This window comes from Lycium barbarum, chromosome 6, assembly GCF_019175385.1.
Source record: "Lycium barbarum isolate Lr01 chromosome 6, ASM1917538v2, whole genome shotgun sequence".
NCBI classification, from domain to species: Eukaryota; Viridiplantae; Streptophyta; class Magnoliopsida; order Solanales; family Solanaceae; genus Lycium; species Lycium barbarum.
The window spans coordinates 10,921,986-10,934,802 of record NC_083342.1 but is presented as its reverse complement, the minus strand read 5'-3'; the positions used below and the strand labels follow the sequence as shown (position 1 = coordinate 10,934,802).

The 12,817-nt window shown below is 36.7% G+C and overlaps 1 protein-coding gene across 1 annotated transcript; it reads left to right on the top strand.

The window, feature by feature from the left end:
* Positions 1 to 6,990: 6,990 nt before the first annotated feature.
* LOC132599549 (wall-associated receptor kinase 2-like) lies at positions 6,991 to 11,744 on the top strand. The gene is made up of 4 exons (XM_060312886.1): positions 6,991 to 8,000; positions 9,267 to 9,428; positions 9,906 to 10,878; positions 11,030 to 11,744. Exons 1-4 carry the CDS (start codon positions 7,109 to 7,111, stop codon positions 11,277 to 11,279), a joined length of 2,277 nt encoding a protein of 758 aa, XP_060168869.1. The 5' UTR covers positions 6,991 to 7,108; the 3' UTR covers positions 11,280 to 11,744.
* Positions 11,745 to 12,817: the final 1,073 nt, after the last annotated feature.

The following is a 12,817-nucleotide window of genomic DNA, read 5'->3' as shown; positions in this document are numbered from 1 at the left end:
AAGCGATATGGAAATGCAAATCACGAAAGCGGCACAGATAAAATAGAGTAATCAAAGTACAGAAAGTAGCAAATAATAACATAAATCAAAGCACAAGAAATTATAATGCGCTAATGCGCCTACTAATAAGGAAAGATAACGAGACTTATATACTAGCCTTCTACCCTAATGTGGGTCCTCCACACCTTCCTATCTAAGGTCATGTCCTCGGTAAGCTGTAACTGCGTATGTCCTATCTAATCACCTCTCCCCAATATTTCTTTGGCCTACCCCTACCTCTTCTGAAACCATCCATGGCTAACCTCTCACACCTCCGCACTGGGGCATCTATGTCTCTCCTCTTCACATGCCCAAACCATCTCAGTCGCATTTCCCGCATCTTGTCTTCCACCGAGGCCACTCCCACCTTATCCCGAATAGCCTCATTTCTAATCCTGTCGCTCCTAGTGTGCCCACACATCCATCTCAACATTCTCATCTCGGCAACTTTCATCTTTTGAACGTGAGAGATCTTAACTGGCCAACACTCTGCCCCATACAACATAGCCGGTCTAACCACCACTCTGTAGAACTTGCCCTTCAGTTGTGGTGGCACCTTCTTGTCACATAGCACTCCTGAAGCTAGCCTCCATTTCATCCACCCTACCCCAATACGATGTGTGACATCATCGTCAATCTCCCCGCTGCCTTGCATGATAGACCCAAGGTACTTGAAACTACTTTTCTTTTGGATGGCCTGAGCACCAAGCCTAACTTCCACGCCAACCTCCTGGGGTGTCTCACTGAACTTACAGTCTAAGTACTCTGTCTTGGTCCTACTCAGCTTAAATCCTTTAGACTCCAAGGTATGTCTCCAATCCTCCAGCTTAGCGTTAACTCTGCTACGAGTCTCATCGATCAGGACTATGTCGTCCGCGAAAAGCATACACCATGGCACCTCACCTTGAATTTGTCGCGTCAATCTATCCATCACCAAGGCAAATAAAAATGGACTAAGAGCTGATCCTTGATGCAACCCCATCACAACTGGAAAGTGCTCTGAGTCCCCTCCTACTGTCCTTACTCTAGTTTTGGCTTCCTCATACATGTCCTTGATCACCCTAATGTATGCTACAGGTACACCTTTAGCCTCCAAACATCTCCATAGGATTTCTCTTGGAACTTTATCGTAAGCCTTTTCTAGGTCGATGAATACCATATGCAAGTCCCTCTTCCTCAACGATATGCAATGATCATACAGGATGAGAGTCAAAGAGCTAGAAAACATGGTGGTAATGGACCAGCTCATGGTCATGACCTGGAAGACATGGAGGACCTGATTCATTTCAGAGGTCAAAGAAAGGAGATCTGTACTGTGATTATTGTGACATGAGAGGTCACACTAGAGATCAATGCTACAAACTGAAGCCTTGTACTAATTGAAATATGAGAGGTCATACTAAAGAGGTGTGCTACAAATTGCTAGGATATCCTGCAGATTTCAAAGGCAAGAGGAGAGCAAATGCAGTTGCTGCAGTCTCAGGACCAAATGTGCAGACTCAAGGATCAAGTTCTACACCACAAGTTCCTCATTACTTCACACCATTTCAATACAACCAAATCCTTCATTTGTTGAACAAGCCTACAATTAGTGAGTCAAGTGCAGACATAACAGGTATATTTGCAGCTAACTCATACTGTGATATAGAAAATAATGCAACAAGATAAACAACAACAACCCAGTGAAATCCCACAACGTGGGGTCTGGAAAGGGTAGAGTGTACGTAGACCTTATCTACTATCCATTTATGCAAAATGAATAGTAGATAGTGGTGCAATTAATCATATGGTTAGCAATAAAAAGTTATTGAATTATGGATTGGTAGTGAAGAATCAAGGAAATGTTCAATGTTCAATTTCCTGCTGGAGACTTAGCAGTTATAACACAATCAGGAAACTGTCAATTAACAGGAGGTGACATAGTTAAAAATGTATTGTGTATGCCAGCCTTTAAGTTCAACCTCTTGTCTGTGTCAAAACTGACAAGAGAGTTGAAATGTTGTGCTCTATTTTTTCCTGACTTCTTCCTTTTCCAGGATCTCTTTACTGGGAGAGTGAATGAGATTGGTGAAAAAGTCAATGGCCTGATGTTTTAAGAACAGTAAGACATGATGATCCTACACGAATAAAGAGTTTGACAACTGCAAAGGGTGATGATGGTGCAGTATGGCATAGAAGACTTGGACATGTCTCTATGGCTGTACTTAGAAAGATGGACATGTTTGATAATAAGAGTAGTTTGTTTTTTAATAACTGCGATATATGTCCTAAAGTAAGACAAGTTAGATTGTCTTTTACTAACGGTCATAATAGAAGTTCACACAACTTTGATTTGATTCAACTGGATGTATAAGGACCCTACAGAGCTGTTACTCATAATAAAATGAGATTTTTTCTTACTCTAGTTGATGATCATTCTAGATGGACATGGGTATTTTTTATGCATCTTAAATCTGATGTCTCAACATTACTAAGAGATTTCATCACCTTAGTTAAAACTTAGTTTGGAGCACAGATCACAACTTTCGGATCTGATAATGGAGGAGAGTTCTTTAACTCACAATGTGCTGAATTGTTCAAACATCATTGCATTATTCATCAGAGTTCTTATCCACATACACCTCAACAAAATGGTGTAGTGGAGAGAAAACACAGACACATTTTGGAGACTGCTAGAGCTATAAGATTTCAGGGACACCTACCTATCAGATTTTTGGGGAAGTGTATTCTGAGTGCAGTTCATATTATTAATAGAGTTCCTTCCACAACTTTGTATTACAAATATCCATTTGAAGTGTTGTTTAACAAACAATCTGATCTATTATATATGAAAATAATTGGTTGTTTGTGCTATGCCACAAACTTAGCTAAATCTGATAAGTTTGGTCCTAGAGCAATAAAATCAGTCTTATTGGGATATGGCTTTACACAAAAGGGATACAAACTTTATGACCTTGAACATCATGTATTCTTTATCAGTAGAGAAGTGATATTTACTGAGCATGTTTTTCCTTTTCAAACTTATCAATTAGAAGTTTTGCAAGATCACATAAAAGCTGACCAATCGAGAGAGTCATGAAGAATAACAACCATCTCCTCAGGCTGATGTTCCTATTGCACCTGTTGGAGACACTTCACATGCACCTGCTGATAACACTTTATCTATTCAACATAACAAAAGGAGATCAGGAAGAACTGACATACCCCCTATTTGGCAGAAAGGCTACATAACATCAACCAAGTCTAGATCTTCACCACAGTTTTTGTATCCCATTTCCAACAGCATTGATTATGGAAACTTGTCCACCTCTTATCAGTGTTATATAGCACACTTGCCAGTTGACACTGAACCTCAATTTTACCATTAAGCTATTAAAGATAGCAGATGGATTCAAGCTATGAAGAAGGAGATTCAGGCCCTAGAAGATAACAAGACTTGGGAAGTAGTTGCTTTGCCACCAGGCAAGAAAGCAATTAGTTGTAAGTGGGTAGACAAGATCAAATATAAAGCTAATTGAGATGTGGAAAGGTTCAATACTAGATTGGTTGCAAAAGGATACAACCAAAGGGAAGGATTGGATTACCAAGAAACATTCTCACCTATGGTGAAAATGGTCACTGTTAGAACTATGATTTCACTTGTTGTTACTAAAAGATGGGGAATTCAATAGATGGATGTAGACAATGCATTTCTCCAAGGTGATATAGAAGAAGAGGTATATATGCAATTGCCTCAAGGCTTTGATTCTGCTATCACAAAGGAGGGTACTCAAGCATGCAGATTACTTAAGTCCTTATATGGCCTTAAACAAGCTTCTATACAATGGAATGTGATGCTTACAACTGCTTTACTTGCAGCAGGTTATAAACAAAGCCATTTGGATTATTCATTGTTGACTAAAAAGTCTGCTGATGGTATAGTGGTTATTTTGATATATGTGGATGACTTGTTGATTACTGGAAGTAGTATGCACTTAATTAATCAAGCAAAATAGGTGTTGAGTGACAGTTCTAAGATCAAGGATCTAGGGGAGCTTAGATATTTCCTTGAAATTGAATTTGCCAGAAGTACATAAGGGATTTTCATGCACCAGAGGAAGTATGCTTTAGAACTCATATCAGCTTTGGGATTGAGTGGCTCTAAGCCTGTTCCCACATCAGTAGAACTCAATCAAAAGTTAACTACACCAGAGTATGACAGCCTCACTCAACAGTTGACACCACAAATGCTGCTAAACACATACATGATCCATTACTGCCTTATCCTAGTGCATATCAGAGATTGATTGGAAAACTACTCTATCTTACTATCACTAGACCTGACATTTCCTTTGCAGTTCAGAACTTGAGTCAGTTTATGCATGCTCCTAAGGTGTCTCACATGGAAGCTGCAACTGGAGTGGTCAAGTATGTCAAATAGGCTCCTGGCCTAGGAGTTTTGTTGAGTGCAAATGGCAATGATACTCTTCATGCCTTTTGTGATGCTGACTGGGGTTCTTGTGTTAACACTAGAAGATCAATTAATGGTTACATGATTAAGTTTGAGAATTACTTGATCTCTTGGAAATCCAAGAAACAGTCTACTATTCTAGAAGTTCAACTGAGCCTGAATATAGAAGTCTTGCTTCAACAGTTGCAGAAATCATTTGGCTTATTGGTTTGTGTACAAAACTTGATGTTCATTTAGATCTTCTTGTGCCATTATGGTGTGACAGTAAGGCTGCTATCCAAATAGCAGCAAATCCTGTGTTTCATGAAAGAACTAAGCATATTGATATTGATTGTCATTTCATTAGAGAAAAGGTTCAAGCTGGTCTCATTCAAACTAAGCACCTATCACTACTGAACAACAAACTGACTTGTTCACTAAGGGACTTGGTCGTGTGCAACTGGTCGTGTACAACACTCTTATCTACTTTCCAAGCTAGGTCTGAAAAACATTTTGTTATTGAGCAATGTCACAGCAGCAGCAATGCAGTGAAGCAAAGCAATGCAATGAAGTGCACAGATACAGTAGGTGCAGATCATCACATAGGATCAAATAGTCCAACTGATTCGAGTGTGCATGTGAAAGGTGTGAGCTGTCACAGGCAGTTAGTGAGTTGGCAGTTAGTTAGAAGATATTTTAGCTAGTGGTTAGCATAGCAATTCACGTGTATATATATACATACTTAGCTTGTAATCTTTGTACTCAATTATCATAATGAATTCATTTCCTTTCATTCTCTCAAACTTCCATTCTCTCTATTCGATCTGATAACTGTTTCTCTTAAGATTAGCATAGTAGATTACTCTAAATCTGTTATGTCATGTAATGAATTGAATGTTTAATAAATTTAAGAAACCTTTATTATAATTTCATTGGATATGTCTTTTACACATCACTTGGATTAGATGATGAGCCCGTGTTTAACCAAAAAAATGTAAAACCAATAAATATTTTGTCTAAATCTATTTAAATATGATGTGCCGAAAACTAATTCCTTATTTGTCTTTTTTTAGTCATCAGATTAAAGAGAGAAAAAAAGGACAATGGTCAACATACCTGAACTATCACTTTTTTGTTTCCAACTATCACCACCTATTTATTAGGACATATCTCAACTATTAATTGTTACCTTTTCCTACATGAACTATCACCATCGTATACTGGTCAAGATGTGTTTTCATAAATAATCGGTAATAGTTTAGATTAAAAATTCGATAGTTTAGTAGGAAAATTAATTCTCCAATTCTAGCTTTGTTTGAATAGTGCATCCACAAAGGACAAAAAAATGACTAAGCAACCTACAAGGAAGGTAAGTTTCTGGAAAAAAATTGCTATCAGATTCGACTTTGGTTAAAAGCAATACAACAACAACAACAACAACAAAACATACGCATTGTAATTCCACAAGTGAGGTGTGCGAAGGATAGGATTTACGCAGAGCTTACCCCTATTTTGAAAGATAGAGAAGCTTTTCCGGTAAACCATCGGCTCAAAATAAATGTATCCAACGGCATTTATAAAATTATAGAGTGGGGCAGAGAGGCTGTTTAACAACAATATCATTTATAATATTAGCTGGAAGATTATGTTCTGCTAAGATGGAGCATAATTTCCTCTCTCATAGCATCTTTGTTATTTGCATTTAATGAAAAATCGAAGGATTTGGGTTTAATTGATTTCGATAATCTCAGTGTTTTAGCTAATTCTGTGTGTTTTTATATACGACTCTTGAGTCTCTAGGATTATCATACCCTATTAGAGAACAATATTATTATTTAAGAGTGATTTTGAAGTGTTTAAAGGGCTCCAATATTATATTTCACCAGAAAATTATACTCTCTCTCTCTCTCTCTCTCTCTCTATATATATATATATATATATATATATATATATATATATATAACGGTAAAAAATATCTTGTTGCATGCGTTGACTCCTTATATTTTGAATCTCATTAGTGACATTCTAGCTTCGCCACTGGACTGGCAGCCATATTTATAGCCTCGGGAAGATGAAGATAATGGAAAGAATTGACACTTGAGGGTATAATTATAATTTGAAGTATTTTCTTCGTTTTAAAAATAATAAGTTAATTAATTACATGTGTCACGATATCATTGGTGCCTTACACACGCCTATTGGGAAAAGGTGATTGAATACCGAAGAGCATATAGGAGTGTGTAAGAGGGATATGACTACAAGCTAAGGATGAGGAGGGGTAAACTATATATTAAGCAAATTAAGAATTTAAAAGTAACTGTAATTCTTTTTGAAATATAAGAAAATGTCATTTTTTTAAACTTTTTTTAAAATAAACAAACCAAGGGAGTATGAGACTATGAGTGTCAGAGTACCAAGTAGGTAAAACCATTGAGCATTTCTAAACACTCCAAATGTCATACTATTTCATAAAAAGAAAGATTGATGACCTATTCCATATTCTAAACTCGTACTATAATTCTCAGAAAAGTCATCTCAAAAACCAGACCTTTTCTCTCTTAAATACTGAGACAGTTTCATCAGCCAATATCTAAATTCTTTGGTTGATTCACTTAGCTATAGTTCTTTTCCAAGCCCAAAATGCTTCTTAACATAGCTTTCCTCCACTTGATAATACTAACATGCAGCCTATTTTCAGTTTCATCACTACAAACCACAACAAAATCCATTGCCAATGCTACCACCATTACCAAACCTGGCTGTGAAAGCAAATGCGGGGCTTTAACGGTCCCATTTCCTTTTGGTATTGGTAACGGAACAGGCTGCTCGATTGACCCTTCATTTGATATATACTGTAATGCTTCGTTCAATCCTCCAAAGGCCTTTCTTTCTGGAAAAGATCTCGAAGTGGTTGATTTATTGGATGCTCAGATACTCATCAAGAACAAGGTTGGGAGCCGGTGTTACAATCAAACAGGGGGGGTGATGAACTTTAGCTTGAATTCGAAGCCTTTCTCCTTCTCCGACCTCAACAAATTGATGGTAGTTGGCTGCGACGACATTGGTATGATTATTAGCTTTGAAGGGAAAAACCTCAGCAGTGGATGCATTTCGCTTTGTTCTGAAAGAGAGGACATAATTGATGGCTCTTGCTCGGGTATCGGTTGTTGCCAAACTTCAATCCCGAGGGGTTTCAAGAGTCTTTTGGTTTTACTTTGGGGTATTAATAACCACACAAATGTGTCTTCTTTTAATCCTTGTGGCTATGCATTTCTTGGTAAGCCTGATAAGTTCATTTTCAACCGCTTGGATTTGTCCGATTCGAGTTTTCGGAACAAGGTTATAGAGAAAGTTCCTTTGCTGATTGATTGGGCTATTGGCAATGGTAATTGCACTGAGGTCAAGAAAGCAGCTGATTATGCTTGTCAGGAAAATAGTGTTTGTGTGGATTCTGACACAGGACTTGGAGGTTATCGCTGCAAGTGCAATAAGGGATACCAGGGTAACCCTTATGTCAGCTCAGGTTGCACAGGTAAGACAACAATTTAGAGGCCGAAGTGCACATATAGTCGATTTGAGGACCGCTAGTTAAGGCCTAACCGAAGTTCATGATTTTTTGTAAGAAAGCTTCAAAATCAACTTCAGCCTCACGTGTCTGAAGTTTCAAAAAACTTCATACACACGGGTCTGAAGTTAGGCTGGTTTAAGCTCGGAAGTGTCTGAAGTTAAGTTTGGTAGTCCCAACTTTATGTCTGAAGTTGTTAGTTACCTGATATGGATGCTTCCATCTTGTGGCATCAATCAAATATTTTTTTTCTCTTAAAAGAAAGTATAAATTACATCAAAAGTATAAGGAGCAGAAAGAGCATGCATCATATTTTGTTTTGTCTGAAGCTTGCCAATACTGGCTATAAGTTAAATATTTTAAGAAAAAATGGATATAGCTTACATAGCAAGGTAGAAACTGGCTCTCACGTACAATGCCTACCATTTTAGAGGTAGTTGCTAGAGTCGGATTCAGAATTTGAACTTTTTGAGTTTGAGTTCAAAATTCTACCATTGCCCATTTAATTACCAGGATTGGAATCTGTTATTTGAGCTAATTTAGTAGATTTTCTTAGCATAAACACGTCTGAGCCAAAGTACCTGGGTGTAATCAACCCGTAACTTGTACACCCGGTAAATGGCCGTTAAACATGGAAGGTTCAAATACATAAACGGGTTCCCAAAGTTTGTTTTGTCAAAACAAATTGGGTTAAGAAGGGTCAAATAGTTGGTCATAACCCAAGCCCTCCGATATTTAACGAACCTCCCCTCCTCTTTTATTTTGTTTTTGGAAGAAAAGAAAAGTGAAAGCTAATATATTTTTCTTAAAATTAGCTTATGTTCTTCCATATGTACATAATTCTCAACTCTCTAAATATGCTTCTCTATGTGTTGGTTTGGGTTGTATTTTTTACCCATCCGGTTACACTATTTGACTCAATAGATTGATGGGTCATTCTGCATAGAATGACTTGATATAACTCGAAGTGGTATACTAACTCTTTATCTTAACTTTTCAGACTCTGTATAGTTTTGAGTTTCCTGTCATGGAATGAACTAGATAAAATCTAGCAAGTGAAGATTAGGAGCTTTTCTCAATGAGTGACTTTTGTAAATTTGTGTGGTAACAAAGGAGGAATTCACCTGGATTCAAGCATTAGGATGGAAAAATGAGAATAATCAAACAAGCAGCAATATTTTTGTCTTTGGTTTCATTCTCTCTTTTTCTTATTGTCATTTGATTAATTTCCAGATGTAGATGAATGCATGGAGAATCATTGTGATGGAATATGCAATAATTTCCCTGGAGGCTACAGCTGCACTTGTCCACATGGTCAGACTGGTGATGGCAAGAGAAAAGGCCGTGGTTGCATCCCTCAGAACTCTAAGTCACCCATCCTTCAACTCTCACTTGGTAGGTCTACTTTGTATCCAGTCAAACACCGTTGTTAAGCTGCATTTTTTCTAATATAATGAAGTTAGCATAAAAATACCATGTAGGTTGATTCATAAAAGACTTAGGAATTTGAAATTCCATATACATAAGTTTCTAGTTTCTAGTTTCCAAATAAGGGATGCTGTCGATTTAGTTTATATATACGTACTGTCTGTTTAAAGAATATTTACACTATCTGTGAATTTGAACTAGCTGTAGCAACGCTAAATTCCTTATTTTCGGTTAGTAATTCCACTCTTTAAGGATGGTCATGCAGTGGCCGCTGCAATTTATTCATCTATGTATGTATGAGTGTGTGAGTGAAAAAACTCTAATGGTTTCAGGTCTCATTAATGACTTGATTGTACCTATCAATTATTTGGCATAGTTGAATTAAGTGACTCATATAGAATGTTTTGATAGAGAATGGAATATATTTGGAAAATATTCATGCAGGTTTGTGCTTTGGCTTTCTGGCTTTGGTCATCAGTGCAACTTGGATATACTTGGGTATCAAAAGAAGACAGCTCATAAGGCTCAGGGAAAAGTTCTTTCAGAAAAATGGCGGTTTGATGCTGAAACAGAAACTCAGATCAAATGATGATGGCATTGAGTATGCAGCTAAAATCTTTACAGCAGCAGAACTCGAGAAAGCCACTGACAGCTATGCTGAGGATCGTATCCTAGGGCGAGGCGGTTATGGTACGGTTTACAAAGGTGTTCTTCCAGACAACCGTGTGGTTGCAATTAAAAAGTCGAGAATAATGGACGAGAGCCAAATAGAATTGTTCATCAATGAAGTGATCATTCTCTCGCAAGTCAATCATCGAAATGTGGTGAAACTCTTGGGGTGTTGTTTGGAAACCGAAGTCCCTCTACTAGTCTACGAATTCATCTCTAAAGGTACCCTCTATTACCATATTCACGAAGGTGGAGAAACATGTTGCTTTTCTTGGGAAAATAGATTGAGGATAGCATCCGAAGCTGCTGGTGCTCTCGCGTATCTTCATTCTGCAGCTTCTACCCCTGTAATTCATCGAGACGTGAAGTCTATGAATATACTACTAGATGAGTATTACACAGCGAAAATATCAGATTTTGGGGCTTCTAGATTAGTGTCACTGGATCAAACTCAAGTGACTACATTGGTTCAAGGAACTTTAGGTTACTTGGATCCAGAATACTTCCATACAAGCCAATTGACAGAAAAGAGCGATGTTTATAGCTTTGGAGTAGTTCTTGCAGAGCTCTTAACAGGGCGACTGCCCCTAGATACTGCAGCATCAGAACACGAGAGAAGCCTAGCTGCATTTTTCGTCAGGTCTATTAAGGAAAACCGATTGTTTCGAATACTTGAAACTCAAGTGCTACGAGAAGGAAGCTTCGAGCAATGCCAAGGTGTTGCTGAGCTCGCAAAGAGATGCCTCAGGTCAGTGGCGTAATTGAACACCCTTCATCGAAAACCTATTTTGTGTATATAGAAAATTATTTTGTGTATATAGGTCAAGGATTACTTTTTTATACATACATATTAAACTTTGAATGCCCTTACGAAATTTCTGACTTTGCCACTGCCTTAGGTTAACAAGTGAAGAAAGGCCTACAATGAAAGAAGTGGCGCTGGAACTAGAAGGATTAAGGAAGTTCACCAAACATCCGTGGTCTCAAACTCAGGAAAGTCAAGATGAGGAAACTCTTGGATTAATAACAGAACAAACATCAGACCTTTACGCGAACAATATAACTAATGACTTCATCCCTAGCGGAGAATTCTCCGGACAACAGAGCTTGGATAGTCGGATGATGTTACATAATCACAGCCCCCGGTGATCGATTACTCGTGTAAAGCCTGCATTTTTGTGTCATACTCCCTCCGTCCCAATTTATGTGACACTTTTCGCTTTTCGAGAGTCAATTTGACTAAACTTTGAAGCCAAATTGGATTAGATTAACTTAATATTTTAAGATTAAATTTATATATTTGAAAACTACATGAAAAGTACTATAATTTGCAACTTTTCTCATACAAATTTGGTGAAAAAATACATCTTAAAATATTGGGTCAAAGTTCATAAAGTTTGAATCTCGGGAAACGAAAAGTGCCACAGAAACTAAGACAGGGGGAGTAACTTGTACGTTGCAGAATGTAGTCCCCTTTTGAACTCTCTTGTGTATATTTTAACCAGTATAAATGTATGTATAATTCCACATTTCTTGAATTTTGAGCATTTGGCATAGTTGAAATTTATGTATCATTTCCATATTTGGCATATCTTCCCTCAAATCTATCAGAAGCTCGCTTTAGGTCCTAAATTGAAGTACAAGCTTTAAAACCTTTTGATAAGGTAAGGTCAAAGAAAATGTAATTGTATCACTCCTTTCATTTCATTTGATGTGAAGGTAGTGTTTGTTGAACGCATAATTTAAAAAAGGAAAATCTTTTGAAACTTGTAATTTTAAATTTGTCAATTGTCATGATAATTATTATGGCTATAAACTCATACCTTAAGAGTAACATGAAAATTATAAATTATGCTATTTTTAATAAAGTTATCCTTCTTATTTGAATATATTAGAGAAAATGACAAAGTGAGCACTTTTAGTCTATAACATATATTTATCAACTTTTCATTGTTAAAATTAACCGGAATTGTCAGGAAAAAAATTAACCAGAAACACTAAAATATTTTGCCAAAACCCCAAAAATCGCAACATAAATAATTACACAAGACACAAAAAAAAAAAAAAAAAAAGTAGACCAAAAAGAACAAAAGTTGCATAAGACTCTTGATATAAACCAAAAATAACATAAAATGCGATAACTGTACATCCAAATCCTAATTTTCATTAAATATTTTCTATTTTCACAAATTCCGTAAAGTTTAATAATTAAAGTTTGATAAACATTTAATGAGATCGCAGATGCTCTTTTTTTGTTTTTTTTAAAAAAGATGCTCATCTTTGACAAACTTAAAAAATCAAAACTGCTTAGATGATAATTAAAAGACTATTTTGAACGTAATAACACAGATAATAATGGACCATTTTTGTTATTTTCTCAACAGATTACAAATAAAGAAGTGTAGTGTAAAATAGATACGAGAAAGCAATTTTCTGGCATGCACATTGCACATTTGTCATTGTGTTATTGCTTTGAAAAATACATTGCACCGAACAATGTTGCCTTTCCAAACTCTCACTCACTGCTACTATTAGATTTCCTTTTTTCCTTTCTTTTCTTAAGGTCACTTTATATTATACAAATTTCATCATACAGGACAACTGACAAGAAAGATGTAGGTATCTATGGTCAAATAAAGAGAGTGAACCAAAATGACCCAATAAAAATTAAAGTGAATCAAAATATC

Coding starts and splice junctions, on each gene's coding strand:
- LOC132599549 (XM_060312886.1), top strand. CDS start 7,109: ATGCTTCTTAACATAGCTTTCCTCCACTTGATAATACTAACATGCAGC. Junction 8,001..9,266: donor TGTCAGCTCAGGTTGCACAG/GTAAGACAACAA, acceptor ATTAATTTCCAG/ATGTAGATGAATGCATGGAG. Junction 9,429..9,905: donor CATCCTTCAACTCTCACTTG/GTAGGTCTACTT, acceptor ATATTCATGCAG/GTTTGTGCTTTGGCTTTCTG.